This window comes from Trematomus bernacchii, unplaced genomic scaffold, assembly GCF_902827165.1.
Source record: "Trematomus bernacchii unplaced genomic scaffold, fTreBer1.1, whole genome shotgun sequence".
NCBI lineage: Eukaryota > Metazoa > Chordata > Actinopteri > Perciformes > Nototheniidae > Trematomus > Trematomus bernacchii.
In genome coordinates this window covers 211,795-225,401 of record NW_022987793.1, presented here as the reverse complement: position 1 = coordinate 225,401, position 13,607 = coordinate 211,795, and the positions used below count along the sequence as shown (strand labels likewise).

General features: G+C 42.2%; 2 protein-coding genes across 6 annotated transcripts in view; one reads left to right on the top strand and one right to left on the bottom strand.

Moving 5' to 3' along the window:
- Nucleotides 1–271: 271 nt before the first annotated feature.
- tspan12 (tetraspanin 12) lies at nt 272–9,544 on the bottom strand (the record flags this gene model as incomplete). The annotated part of the gene is given in 4 exon segments (XM_034149813.1): nt 272–337; nt 8,158–8,293; nt 8,498–8,580; nt 9,133–9,544. Coding segments are annotated over 4 exon segments (654 nt in total), but the record flags the coding sequence as incomplete, so codon positions are not given.
- Nucleotides 9,545–10,086: 542 nt separating this feature from the next.
- Nucleotides 10,087–13,607, top strand: part of ing3 (inhibitor of growth family, member 3) — an 11,848-nt gene continuing 8,327 nt past the window's right edge. For all 5 annotated transcript variants that reach the window (XM_034149819.1, XM_034149816.1, XM_034149818.1 and 2 more), the window contains exons 1-4: nt 10,087–10,206; nt 11,326–11,397; nt 11,721–11,821; nt 13,361–13,426. In XM_034149819.1, coding sequence (XP_034005710.1) covers nt 10,179–10,206; nt 11,326–11,397; nt 11,721–11,821; nt 13,361–13,426 — 267 coding nt within the window. In that variant the 5' untranslated portion in view covers nt 10,087–10,178. The remainder of the gene's footprint in view (nt 10,207–11,325; nt 11,398–11,720; nt 11,822–13,360; nt 13,427–13,607) is intronic.

Here is a 13,607-nt window from a genome sequence, read left to right as displayed (position 1 = left end):
GTGTGTGGGTTGTGTGTGTGACGATGTTGTGTGTGTTGAGATTGTGTGGCGCTTGTGTGTGTGTGCTTGTGTGTGCTGTGATTTGTGCGGATATCAGTGTGTGTGTATTATTAGCAGTCAGATTTCTCCAGCTGCTCTCACGCTGCGCTCTGATTGGTTCTCACTCTGAATATTTACAAATGTATTTAACACGTGATATTTTTATAATCTGTATCCTAAATGAAATATAAATATAAAATATATTCTTTAATGATCATTAATATAAAGTCACCTGTTCGTAGGTCCACACGGCGCTGGCCAGCTCCACACAGAAGACCAGCAGCAGACTGCAGAAATACTACACGCACACACACACACACACACACACACACACACACACACACACACACACACACACACACCACACACACACACACACACACACGGTGAACTTTTGACCTCCTCTCATCATCGTCCATCACACACACTTCACTTTCAGGGACATCTTATCTGTAGAGACACCTGTCCCCCCCCCCCTCAGATGAACACCCCCCCTCAGGTGAACACACCCCCTCAGGTGAACACACCCCCCCCCGCCCTCACGTGACCGGGGGCCGTTCTCATTTCATCAAATTCCCCTCCTCGACTCCCCTCCTCGAGACTTAGTCCCGCCCACAGGAAATGCGAGCGGAGGAGCCGAGGAGGGGAAAAAGTTGTATCTTCAAGTATTAAAAGTAAGCAGAGGACACCAAACCAACTGAGACCTGTCTGTCCGCTGCATCTACGCACACACTGTACCACACACACCTACACCACACACACACTGTACCACACACACACCTACACACTGTACCACACACACACCTACACCACACACACACACACACCTACAGCTCCTAAAGCATATCATCAGGCTACAGCCGTTGTGTATTTTATTTTGTGAAGCACTAAATGGTTTTAGAAACATCTGGACTCTTTGTTTGTAGATATCTACTAAACTAAAGCAAATAAAGAGAGTAGGCCTGTTATACTGAGTGATATATATTATACACACTGCTCTGCTTTCTGCACGGACCTCACAGCTGTTCTCTCTGGAAACATCGCGTCGCGATGAAAGCAGTTACTAAAATAATATCCAGGGGATGCATGCAGAGCTGTGATTGGCTGAGATCAGTCCGGCTGTGCGTCACGACTCTTTGAAACATCTCTGTTCCCGGAAATGCATCCACGAAGGAGCCGTGGAGGACCGTGGAGGACCCATCAGTGTCTCCTCGGTTAGAGCTCCTCCAGAGAGCCTCCTCCACGCTCGATGCTCGGTCCTCGATGTGCATTTAGAGAAATTAGATGTCCTTCACATGGCGCGCTAAAATTCATTTCCGGGTCACTACCAAACCGGAGGACCGAGGAGTCGAGGAGGGGGATTTGATGACATGAGAACGGCCCCATGTGTGTGAGATACAATCTACTGCAGAGTATACCTAATCTAATATAGTAAATATGTTCACAGAACACCTGCAGTGAAGATTAAGGTTATATATCTAAACTAACAACTAACTAACTATCTAACTAACAACTAACTAACTAACTAACAAACGAACTAACCAACTAACTATCTATCTAACAAACGAACTAACCAACTAACTAACTAACTATCTAACTAACTAACTATCTATCTATCTATCTAACTAACTAACTATCTAACTAACTAACTAACTAACTAACTAACTAACTAACTAACTATCTAACTAACAAACTAACCAACTAACTAACTAACTAACTATCTAACTAACAAACTAACTAATAAACTAACTAACTAACTAACTATCTATCTATCTAACTAACTAACTAACTATCTAACTAACTATCTAACTAACTAACTAACTAACTATCTAACTAACTAACTAACTAACTAACTATCTAACTAACTAACTATCTAACTAACAAACTAACTAACTATCTAACTAACTAACTAACTAACTATCTATCTAACTAACTAACTATCTATCTATCTATCTAACTAACTAACTAACTATCTAACTATCTAACTAACTAACTAACTAACTATCTAACTAACAAACTAACCAACTAACTATCTATCTAACTAACTAACTATCTATCTATCTATCTATCTATCTAACTAACTAACTATCTAACTAACAAACTAACTAACCAACCAACTAACTAACTAACAAACTATCTAACTAACTAACTATCTAACTAACTAACTAACTATCTATCTAACTAACTAACTAACTAACTATCTAACTAACAAACGAACTAACCAACTAACTAACTAACTAACTAACTAACTAACTAACTAACCCTAACCACCTGCAGGTTTACTGTGAGCTGAACTCAGGAGAGAAAGAACTCTATGTTTATTATTTATACAATTATAACGTGCAGTTACGTATCTGCTCTCTAGTTACTATCTGCTCTCTAGTTACTATCTGCTCTCTAGTTACTATCTGCTCTCTAGTTACTATCTGCTCTCTCTAGTTACTATCTGCTCTCTAGTTACTATCTGCTCTCTCTAGTTACTATCTGCTCTCTAGTTACTATCTGCTCTCTAGTTACTATCTGCATCTGCTCTCTAGTTACTATCTGCATCTGCTCTCTAGTTACTATCTGCTCTCTCTAGTTACTATCTGCTCTCTAGTTACTATCTGCTCTCTAGTTACTATCTGCTCTCTAGTTACAATCTGCTCTCTAGTTACTATCTGCATCTGCTCTCTAGTTACTATCTGCTCCACTAATCACTGCTCTCTAGTTACTATCTGCTCTCTAGTTACTATCTGCTCTCTAGTTACTATCTGCTCTCTCTAGTTACTATCTGCTCTCTAGTTACTATCTGCTCCACTAATCACTGCTCTCTAGTTACTGTCTGCTCTCTAGTTACTGTCTGCTCTCTAGTTACTATCTGCTCTCTAGTTACTATCTGCTCTCTAGTTACTGTCTGCTCTCTAGTTACTGTCTGCTCTCTAGTTACTATGTGTAGTTACATGATGTGTTTACATGATGTGTTTACATGGTGTGTTACATGTGTTTACATGATGTGTTTACATGATGTGTTACATGATGTGTTACATGATGTGTTTACATGATGTGTTACATGATGTGTTACATGAAGTGTTTACATGATGTGTTTACATGATGTGTTTACATGATGTTACGATGTGGTTACATGAGTGTGTTACTGATGTGTTACTGATGTGTTACATGATGTGTTTACATGATGTGTACATGATGTGTTACATGATGTGTTACATGATGTGTTTACATGATGTGTTACATGATGTGTTTACATGATGTGTTTACATGATGTGTTTACATGATGTGTTACATGATGTGTTTACATGATGTGTTTACATGATGTGTTTACATGATGTGTTTACATGATGTGTTTACATGTGTTTACATGATGTGTTTACATGTATTTACATGATGTGTTACATGATGTGTTTACATGATGTGTTTACATGATGTGTTTACATGATGTGTTTACATGATGTGTTACATGATGTGTTTACATGATGTGTTACATGAAGTGTTTACATGATGTGTTTACATGATGTGTTTACATGATGTGTTACATGATGTGTTACATGATGTGTTTACTGATGTGTTACATGATGTGTTTACATGATGTGTTTACATGATGTGTTACATGATGTGTTTACATGATGTGTTACATGATGTGTTACATGATGTGTTACATGATGTGTTACATGTGTTACAATGATGTGTTTACAGATTGTATGTGTTTACATGATGTGTTACATGATGTGTTACATGATGTGTTTACTGATGTGTTACATGATGTGTTTACATGATGTGTTACATGATGTGTTACATGATGTGTTACATGATGTGTTACATGATGTGTTTACATGATGTGTTACATGATGTGTTTACATGATGTGTTACATGATGTGTTTACATATGTGTTAGCATGATGTGTTACATGTGTTTACATGATGTGTTTACATGATGTGTTTACATGATGTGTTACATTATGTGTTACTCGACTCCCCTCCTCGAGACTTAGTCCCGCCCACAGGAAATGCGAGCGGAGGAGCCGAGGAGGGGAAAAAGTTGTATCTTCAAGTATTAAAAGTAAGCAGAGGACACCAAACCAACTGAGACCTGTCTGTCCGCTGCATCTACGCACACACTGTACCACACACACCTACACCACACACACACTGTACCACACACACACCTACACACTGTACCACACACACACCTACACCACACACACACACACCTACAGCTCCTAAAGCATATCATCAGGCTACAGCCGTTGTGTATTTTATTTTGTGAAGCACTAAATGGTTTTAGAAACATCTGGACTCTTTGTTTGTAGATATCTACTAAACTAAAGCAAATAAAGAGAGTAGGCCTGTTATACTGAGTGATATATATTATACACACTGCTCTGCTTTCTGCACGGACCTCACAGCTGTTCTCTCTGGAAACATCGCGTCGCGATGAAAGCAGTTACTAAAATAATATCCAGGGGATGCATGCAGAGCTGTGATTGGCTGAGATCAGTCCGGCTGTGCGTCACGACTCTTTGAAACATCTCTGTTCCCGGAAATGCATCCACGAAGGAGCCGTGGAGGACCGTGGAGGACCCATCAGTGTCTCCTCGGTTAGAGCTCCTCCAGAGAGCCTCCTCCACGCTCGATGCTCGGTCCTCGATGTGCATTTAGAGAAATTAGATGTCCTTCAACATGGCGCGCTAAAATTCATTTCCGGGTCACTACCGGAGGACCGAGGAGTCGAGGAGGGGGATTTGATGACATGAGAACGGCCCCATGTGTGTGAGATACAATCTACTGCAGAGTATACCTAATCTAATATAGTAAATATGTTCACACCTGCAGGGTTAAGGTTATATATCTAACTAACTAACTAACTAACTATCTAACTAACAAACTAACTAACTAACTAACAAACGAACTAACCAACTAACTATCTATCTAACAAACGAACTAACCAACTAACTATCTAACTAACTAACTATCTATCTATCTATCTAACTAACTAACTATCTAACTAACTAACTAACTAACTAACTAACTAACTAACTAACTAACTAACTAACTAACTAACTATCTAACTAACAAACTAACCAACTAACTAACTAACTAACTATCTAACTAACAAACTAACTAATAAACTAACTAACTAACTAACTATCTATCTATCTATAGATATACTATCTGCTCCACTAATCACTGCTCTCTAGTTACTGTCTGCTCTCTAGTTACTGTCTGCTCTCTAGTTACTATCTGCTCTCTAGTTACTATCTGCTCTCTAGTTACTGTCTGCTCTCTAGTTACTGTCTGCTCTCTAGTTACTATCTGCTCTCTAGTTACTATCTGCTCTCTAGTTACTATCTGCTCTCTAGTTACTATCTGCTCTCTAGTTACTATCTGCTCTCTAGTTACTATGTGCTCTCTAGTTATTATCTGCTCTCTAGTTACTATGTGCTCTCTAGTTACTGTCTGCTCTCTAGTTACTGTCTGCTCTCTAGTTACTGTCTGCTCTCTAGTTACTGTCTGCTCTCTAGTTACTATCTGCTCTCTAGTTACTATGTGCTCTCTAGTTACTATCTGCTCTCTCTAGTTACTATCTGCTCTCTAGTTACTATCTGCTCTCTAGTTACTATCTGCTCTCTAGTTACTATCTGCTCTCTAGTTACTATCTGCTCTCTAGTTACTGTCTGCTCTCTAGTTACTATCTGCTCTCTAGTTACTATGTGCTCTCTAGTTACTGTGTGCTCTCTAGTTACTGTCTGCTCTCTAGTTACTATCTGCTCTCTAGTTACTATCTGCTCTCTAGTTACTATCTGCTCTCTAGTTACTGTCTGCTCTCTAGTTACTATCTGCTCTCTAGTTACTATCTGCTCTCTAGTTACTATCTGCTCTCTAGTTACTATGTGCTCTCTAGTTACTATCTGCTCTCTAGTTACTATGTGCTCTCTAGTTACTATCTGCTCTCTCTAGTTACTATCTGCTCTCTAGTTACTATCTGCTCTCTAGTTACTATGTGCTCTCTAGTTACTATCTGCTCTCTAGTTACTATCTGCTCTCTAGTTACTATGTGCTCTCTAGTTACTATCTGCTCTCTCTAGTTACTATCTGCTCTCTAGTTACTATCTGCTCTCTAGGTACTATGTGCTCTCTAGTTACTATCTGCTCTCTAGTTACTATGTGCTCTCTAGTTACTATCTGCTCTCTCTAGTTACTATCTGCTCTCTAGTTACTATGTGCTCTCTAGTTACTATCTGCTCTCTAGTTACTATCTGCTCTCTAGTTACTATCTGCTCTCTAGTTACTATCTGCTCTCTAGTTACTATCTGCTCTCTAGTTACTATCTGCTCTCTAGTTACTATGTGCTCTCTAGTTACTATCTGCTCTCTAGTTACTATCTGCTCTCTAGTTACTATCTGCTCTCTAGTTACTGTCTGCTCTCTAGTTACTATCTGCTCTCTAGTTACTATGTGCTCTCTAGTTACTATCTGCTCTCTAGTTACTATCTGCTCTCTAGTTACTATCTGCTCTCTAGTTACTATCTGCTCTCTAGTTACTATGTGCTCTCTAGTTACTATCTGCTCTCTAGTTACTATCTGCTCTCTAGTTACTATCTGCTCTCTAGTTACTATCTGCTCTCTAGTTACTGTCTGCTCTCTAGTTACTATCTGCTCTCTAGTTTACTATGTGCTCTCTAGTTACTATCTGCTCTCTAGTTTACTATCTGCTCTCTAGTACTATCTGCTCTCTCTAGTTACTATCTGCTCTCTAGTTACTATCTGCTCTCTAGTTACTATGTGCTCTCTAGTTACTATGTGCTCTCTAGTTACTATCTGCTCTCTCTAGTTACTGTCTGCTCTCTAGTTACTATCTGCTCTCTAGTTACTATGTGCTCTCTAGTTACTATCTGCTCTCTAGTTACTATGTGCTCTCTAGTTACTATCTGCTCTCTAGTTACTATCTGCTCTCTAGTTACTATCTGCTCTCTAGTTACTATCTGCTCTCTCTAGTTACTATCTGCTCTCTAGTTACTATCTGCTCTCTAGTTACTATCTGCTCTCTAGTTACTGTCTGCTCTCTAGTTACTGTCTGCTCTCTAGTTACTATCTGCTCTCTAGTTACTATGTGCTCTCTAGTTACTATCTGCTCTCTAGTTACTATCTGCTCTCTAGTTACTATCTGCTCTCTAGTTACTATCTGCCTCTCTAGTTACTATGTGCTCTCTAGTTACTATTGCTCTTACTATCTGCTCTCTAGTTACTATCTGCTCTCTAGTTACTATCTGCTCTCTAGTTACTGTCTGCTCTCTAGTTACTATCTGCTCTCTAGTTACTATGTGCTCTCTAGTTACTATCTGCTCTCTAGTTACTATCTGCTCTCTAGTTACTATCTGCTCTCTCTAGTTACTATCTGCTCTCTAGTTACTATCTGCTCTCTAGTTACTATGTGCTCTCTAGTTACTATGTGCTCTCTAGTTACTATCTGCTCTCTCTAGTTACTGTCTGCTCTCTAGTTACTATCTGCTCTCTAGTTACTATGTGCTCTCTAGTTACTATCTGCTCTCTAGTTACTATGTGCTCTCTAGTTACTATCTGCTCTCTAGTTACTATCTGCTCTCTAGTTACTATCTGCTCTCTAGTTACTATCTGCTCTCTCTAGTTACTATCTGCTCTCTAGTTACTATCTGCTCTCTAGTTACTATGTGCTCTCTAGTTACTATGTGCTCTCTAGTTACTATCTGCTCTCTCTAGTTACTGTCTGCTCTCTAGTTACTATCTGCTCTCTAGTTACTATGTGCTCTCTAGTTACTATCTGCTCTCTAGTTACTATGTGCTCTCTAGTTACTATCTGCTCTCTAGTTACTATCTGCTCTCTAGTTACTATCTGCTCTCTAGTTACTATGTGCTCTCTAGTTACTATCTGCTCTCTAGTTACTATCTGCTCTCTAGTTACTATCTGCTCTCTAGTTACTATCTGCTCTCTAGTTACTTTGTAACTCTGGCACAACTATTTCCTTCGGGATAAATAAAGTCTTCTTATCTTATTATAACAAATATATATAATAATACAATATAATATATATCTATCTAAATACATCATATGTATATATATGTATATAATGTGATGTGTATATTACCCAGGCCAGCAGCAGCAGGTCTCCCCTCAGAGCGCCACAGAATCCCACCATGGCGATGATGACGAGGAAGCAGCAAACAGAGAGGAGGACGGGATGAAGAGGAGACGAGTAGGAGAGGAGAGCTGCCTCCTCCAGCCTGCACACACACACACACACACACACACACACACACACACACACACACACAGTACAGATGTTTCTCTTATTAAGGATTCAACTAGTCTGCAGAGACCTCGCTATTTACAGTGTGTGTGTGTGTGTGTGTGTGTGTGTGTGTGTGTGTGTGTGTGTGTGTGTGTGTGTGTGTGTGTGTGTGTGTGTGTGTGTGTGTGTGTCTGACCTGGTGTGGGCTGTCAGAGTCAGGACGGAGTTCAGTGGGTCTCTTATCCACGCAGCCACTCCCAGCACACATGCTGACATCAGCTGCACACACACACACACACATACACACACACACACACACACACACACACACACACACACACACACACACACACACACACACACACACACACAGAGATCAGTTTCTGCTGCCTGTAAATAACCCTCAGAATGTGAGGCTCGCTCTGTGGCCTACTTTCCTTTAACTCTGTTTATCTTAACATATATCATATATAACGTTTTTTACAAAACAAACAGGACACATAAATAAATAAACATAATAAATAAAAACAGGAAATGGGTAATTAGTGTGAGGACTGAAAGCATCACCGTGGGAACGGTCAGTTAAAACACATTATGGGATGTTTTCACATGCTTTTAAACTAAAGGGTAAGTTGAGTTGTTAACTCCCTGAGTGTCATCATGTTAGCCTCTGTGAGGTTTATCACTTATAATAAAGCACTATGACCTTTAACCTTCCAGAAGTGTGAAGCCTAAACCAACATGTGTTTCCCATGAGAACAACATGTATGATATAGCTGTAACACACAGGTTAATCACGTGTTAAATGATCATTAATAATATCATCCTCACCCAGAAGAGCAGGTTGAGCGCGTACAGGAGCACGCGCGCACACCTCACCGCGTCCCGCCGAGCCATCTGCTCACGTGGACCACCATCACCCCCCCAAACACACCTGTCCCCCCCCTGTTCTCGGAGGAGCTCGGGTTTTTCCAGGGACTCTTCCAGAACAACAGGTGGAGAGTTAGAGTCGGAGTTAGAGAATAATAATCCAGAACCCTCAGTCAGAGAGAGTTCATGCGGGAACACATCAAACAACACTACAAAGGTCAAAAAGTTCCAGCAGATCGTCCATAAACTCCCCAAAAGTGCACGTGCACCCGGAGTCCTGACCCTCCTCGCGCGTCTCGGGTCTGCCTGTCTGAGGGGGGGGGGGGGCATCCTCCTCCTTCTTCTTCTTCTTCTTCTTCTTCTTCTTCACTAATTAAATGCGTACAGCAGCAGCAGACCCCACAGAGGAATGTGTCCGCCTCCAGGGTCAGCTGTGTGTGTGTGTGTGTGTGTGTGTGTGTGTGTGTGTGTGTGTGTGTGTGTGTGAGAGAGAGAGAGTATAGTGTTGTGGGGAAGAAGACACACACATCATACATGCCTCTGGTGGCAGGAACACACACACACATGGAAATGTTCAAAAGTATGTGGAAAGTCTCTTAGCATTAGCAACGACTTAGTGTCCACAAATACTAATTAATACATGTTTATTCTTATATTCTTATTATTTTTCCCGGTTATGTTCCATACTATCTGTGTTTATGTCTCATTATGTTGCTTCTCTGACACTTGCATGTCTCTACGGGATGAATAAGGGTCCATTTTATATCATTTTATCTCATTCTGATTCTGAAAAACACATTTAACCGTATTAAACTCCAACTCCCATGAGCCACCTGTCCTCAGAACGTAAAAGAACGTCTCAACGTAGGTTTTAACCAATGAGAACACGGGCAGTCGCTGACGTCACGTCTCTGACCTGGTATTGTTTTCTCAGACAGACAGTGACGGCGCCATATTGGAGAAAAACAACCCGTTCGTTAAAACGAGAAAACCTTCTAACCGCCGCCATGTTGTACCTCGAGGATTACCTGGAGAGTGAGTGCGGGGTTATAACTCATCATTCCCGGGGTTAGAAGCGGGTTTCAGGCTTTAAATCGGTGTGATATCCCGCTCCGTTAGCCGTTAGCTTAGCGCGCTAACTGTTAGCCTAGCATCTATTGTGTCTTTTTTTTAATCTTCATGCGTCATCATTTCCCCGTCAACGAGTTTTAGTCAATCTGCACGGGATTTAGCTTTTCTATGAACCCACCGTATCTGAGTTTATCTGTTTAGCTTCTGTTTGTTTGGACTTATTATTGTTGTTATTATTATTATTATTATTATTCATGTTTATTTTGAGACTTCCGGCCCCTTAGTGCTTCCGGTTTTATTTTGAAATGTACTTTCTCTTTGTGTCTTGTTCTACTTCCTCTCCCCTGCTCACACACACAGTTATACACACACACAGTGATACACACACACAGTTATACACACACACAGTGATACACACACACAGTGATACACACACACAGTTATACACACACACAGTGATACACACACACAGTTATACACACACACAGTGATACACACACACAGTGATACACACAGTTATACACACACACACAGTTATCCACACAGTGATACACGCAGTGATACACACACACACACACACAGTTATACACACACAGTGATACACACACACAGTTATACACACACAGTTATACACACAGTGATACACACACACACAGTGATACACACACACACACACACACACACACAGTTATACACACACACACACACACAGTGATGATAGTGACTCAAGTATTTGTTGTTTATTTGTATTAATTTGTTGTGTTTTTGTTCTGTCTTGTGTTTTTTTGTTTTGTTTATTTATTTGTATTTGTTCAGTGTGTGAGAGACAGGATATTAGTGTGTGTATTATTAGAGATCTGCAGCTGTGCTCTGATTGGCCGGTTTCTCACACCATACTTACATAATTAATTATTTACAGTGAGATATTTTTCATGCTAACTGTTCTTCTGTCTTACTCACACACACACACACACACACACACACACACACACACACACACACAGTGAGATACCCTTCATGCTAACTCTCTCCTCAGTGATCGAGCAGCTACACACACAGTGCTAACTCTCTCTCTCTCCTCAGTGATCGAGCAGCTCCCCATCGACCTGAGGGACCGCTTCACAGAGATGAGGGAGATGGACCTGCAGGTTCAGAGTGAGTACCTGATGCAGAGGAGCCGGGGGAAACACCGGGGGGAGCACTGAGAGGCGTTAACACCTGTAGCGGCTAAATAACACAGAACATTCAGTCAAAGTAAGACTGGGCAGCAGAAAGTGAATCTTATGAAGGAATAATGTTCAATGTCCAGGCAGGAATGTCCTCTGTGCTTTCATCACAATAGTGAACACGGCTTCACCGTCTTCTCCTGTATCTGGTGCTCCTCTCCCACCACCACCTGCCTCCTATATATATATACATATATATACATATACACACCCAGGCTCTGTTCCTCACTGATATTATATTGATCCCTCCAGACGCCACGGACCAGCTGGAGCAGAAAGTCATCGAGTTCTTCGTCAACGCCAAGAAGAACAAACCGGAGTGGAGAGAGGAGCAGATGGAGGTCATCAAGAAGGTCAGAGACATGCTTCACACACTCCTTAAACCCGCCTCACACACACCTTAAACCCGCCTCACACACACCTTAAACACGCCTCACACACACTTAAACCCGCCTCACACACACCTTAAACCCGCCTCACACACACCTTAAACCCGCCTCACACACACCTTAAACCCGCCTCACACACACCTTAAACACACCCTCACACACACCTTAAACACACCTCACACACCTTAAACCCGCCTCTCACACCTTAAACCCGCCTCACACACACCTTAAACCCGCCTCACACACACCTTAAACCCGCCTCACACACACCTTAAACCCGCCTCACACACACCTTAAACCCACCTCACACACACCTTAAACCCGCCTCACACACACCTTAAACCCGCCTCACACACACCTTAAACACACCTCACACACACCTTTAAACCCGCCCTCACACACACCTTAAACACACCTCACACACACCTTAAACCCGCCTCACACACACCTTAAACCCGCCTCACACACACCTTAACACACCTCACACACACCTTAAACCCGCCTCACACACACGCCTCACACACACCTTAAACACACCTCACACACACCTTAAACACACCTCACACACACCTTGAACCCGCCTCACACACACCTTGAACACGCCTCACACACACCTTAAACCCGCCTCACACACTCCTTAAACCCGCCTCACACACACCTTAAACCCGCCTCACACACACCTTGAACCCGCCTCACACACACCTTGAACCCGCCTCACACACACCTTGAACCCGCCTCACACACACCTTGAACACGCCTCACACACACCTTAAACACACCTCACACACACTTTAAACCCGCCTCACACACTCCTTAAACCCGCCTCACACACACCTTGAACACGCCTCACACACACTTTGAACCCGCCTCACACACACCTTAAACCCGCCTCACACACTCCTTAAACACGCCTCACACACACCTTGAACCCGCCTCACACACACCTTAAACCCGCCTCACACACACCTTAAACCCGCCTCACACACTCCTTAAACCCGCCTCACACACACCTTGAACACGCCTCACACACACCTTGAACCCGCCTCACACACACCTTAAACCCGCCTCACACACTCCTTAAACCCGCCTCACACACACCTTGAACACGCCTCACACACACCTTGAACCCGCCTCACACACACTTTAAACCCGCCTCACACACTCCTTAAACACGCCTCACACACACCTTGAACCCGCCTCACACACTCCTTAAACCCGCCTCACACACACCTTAAACCCGCCTCACACACACCTTAAACCCGCCTCACACACTCCTTAAACCCGCCTCACACACACCTTGAACCCGCCTCACACACTCCTTAAACCCGCCTCACACACTCCTTAAACCCGCCTCACACACACCTTGAACCCGCCTCACACACACCTTGAACCCGCCTCTGTGTGTGACTTACAGCTGCTCTAACTCAGTATGATTTCCTCCTCTCTCCTAACCCTACAGATCTGCTCACAGAGAGTTCATATCTTTATTAAAATGTGTTTCAGGATTATTACAAAGCTCTGGAGGACGCAGACGAGAAGGTGCAGCTGGCCAATCAGATTTATGATCTGGTGAGTGGAGAAACTCAGGAAGAGAAGCTGTTTCTGTGTTTATATGTAAACAAACATATTGCTTGGTTAAATGAGATGTTAGTATGAATCTGTCCCTGGTGATGCAGTATGTGTTGCCTCCAGCAGAGGGCAGTCAAACCCTCCTTTGAGCCTGACGTCCCTCTGTTTGACTGATCTCTGA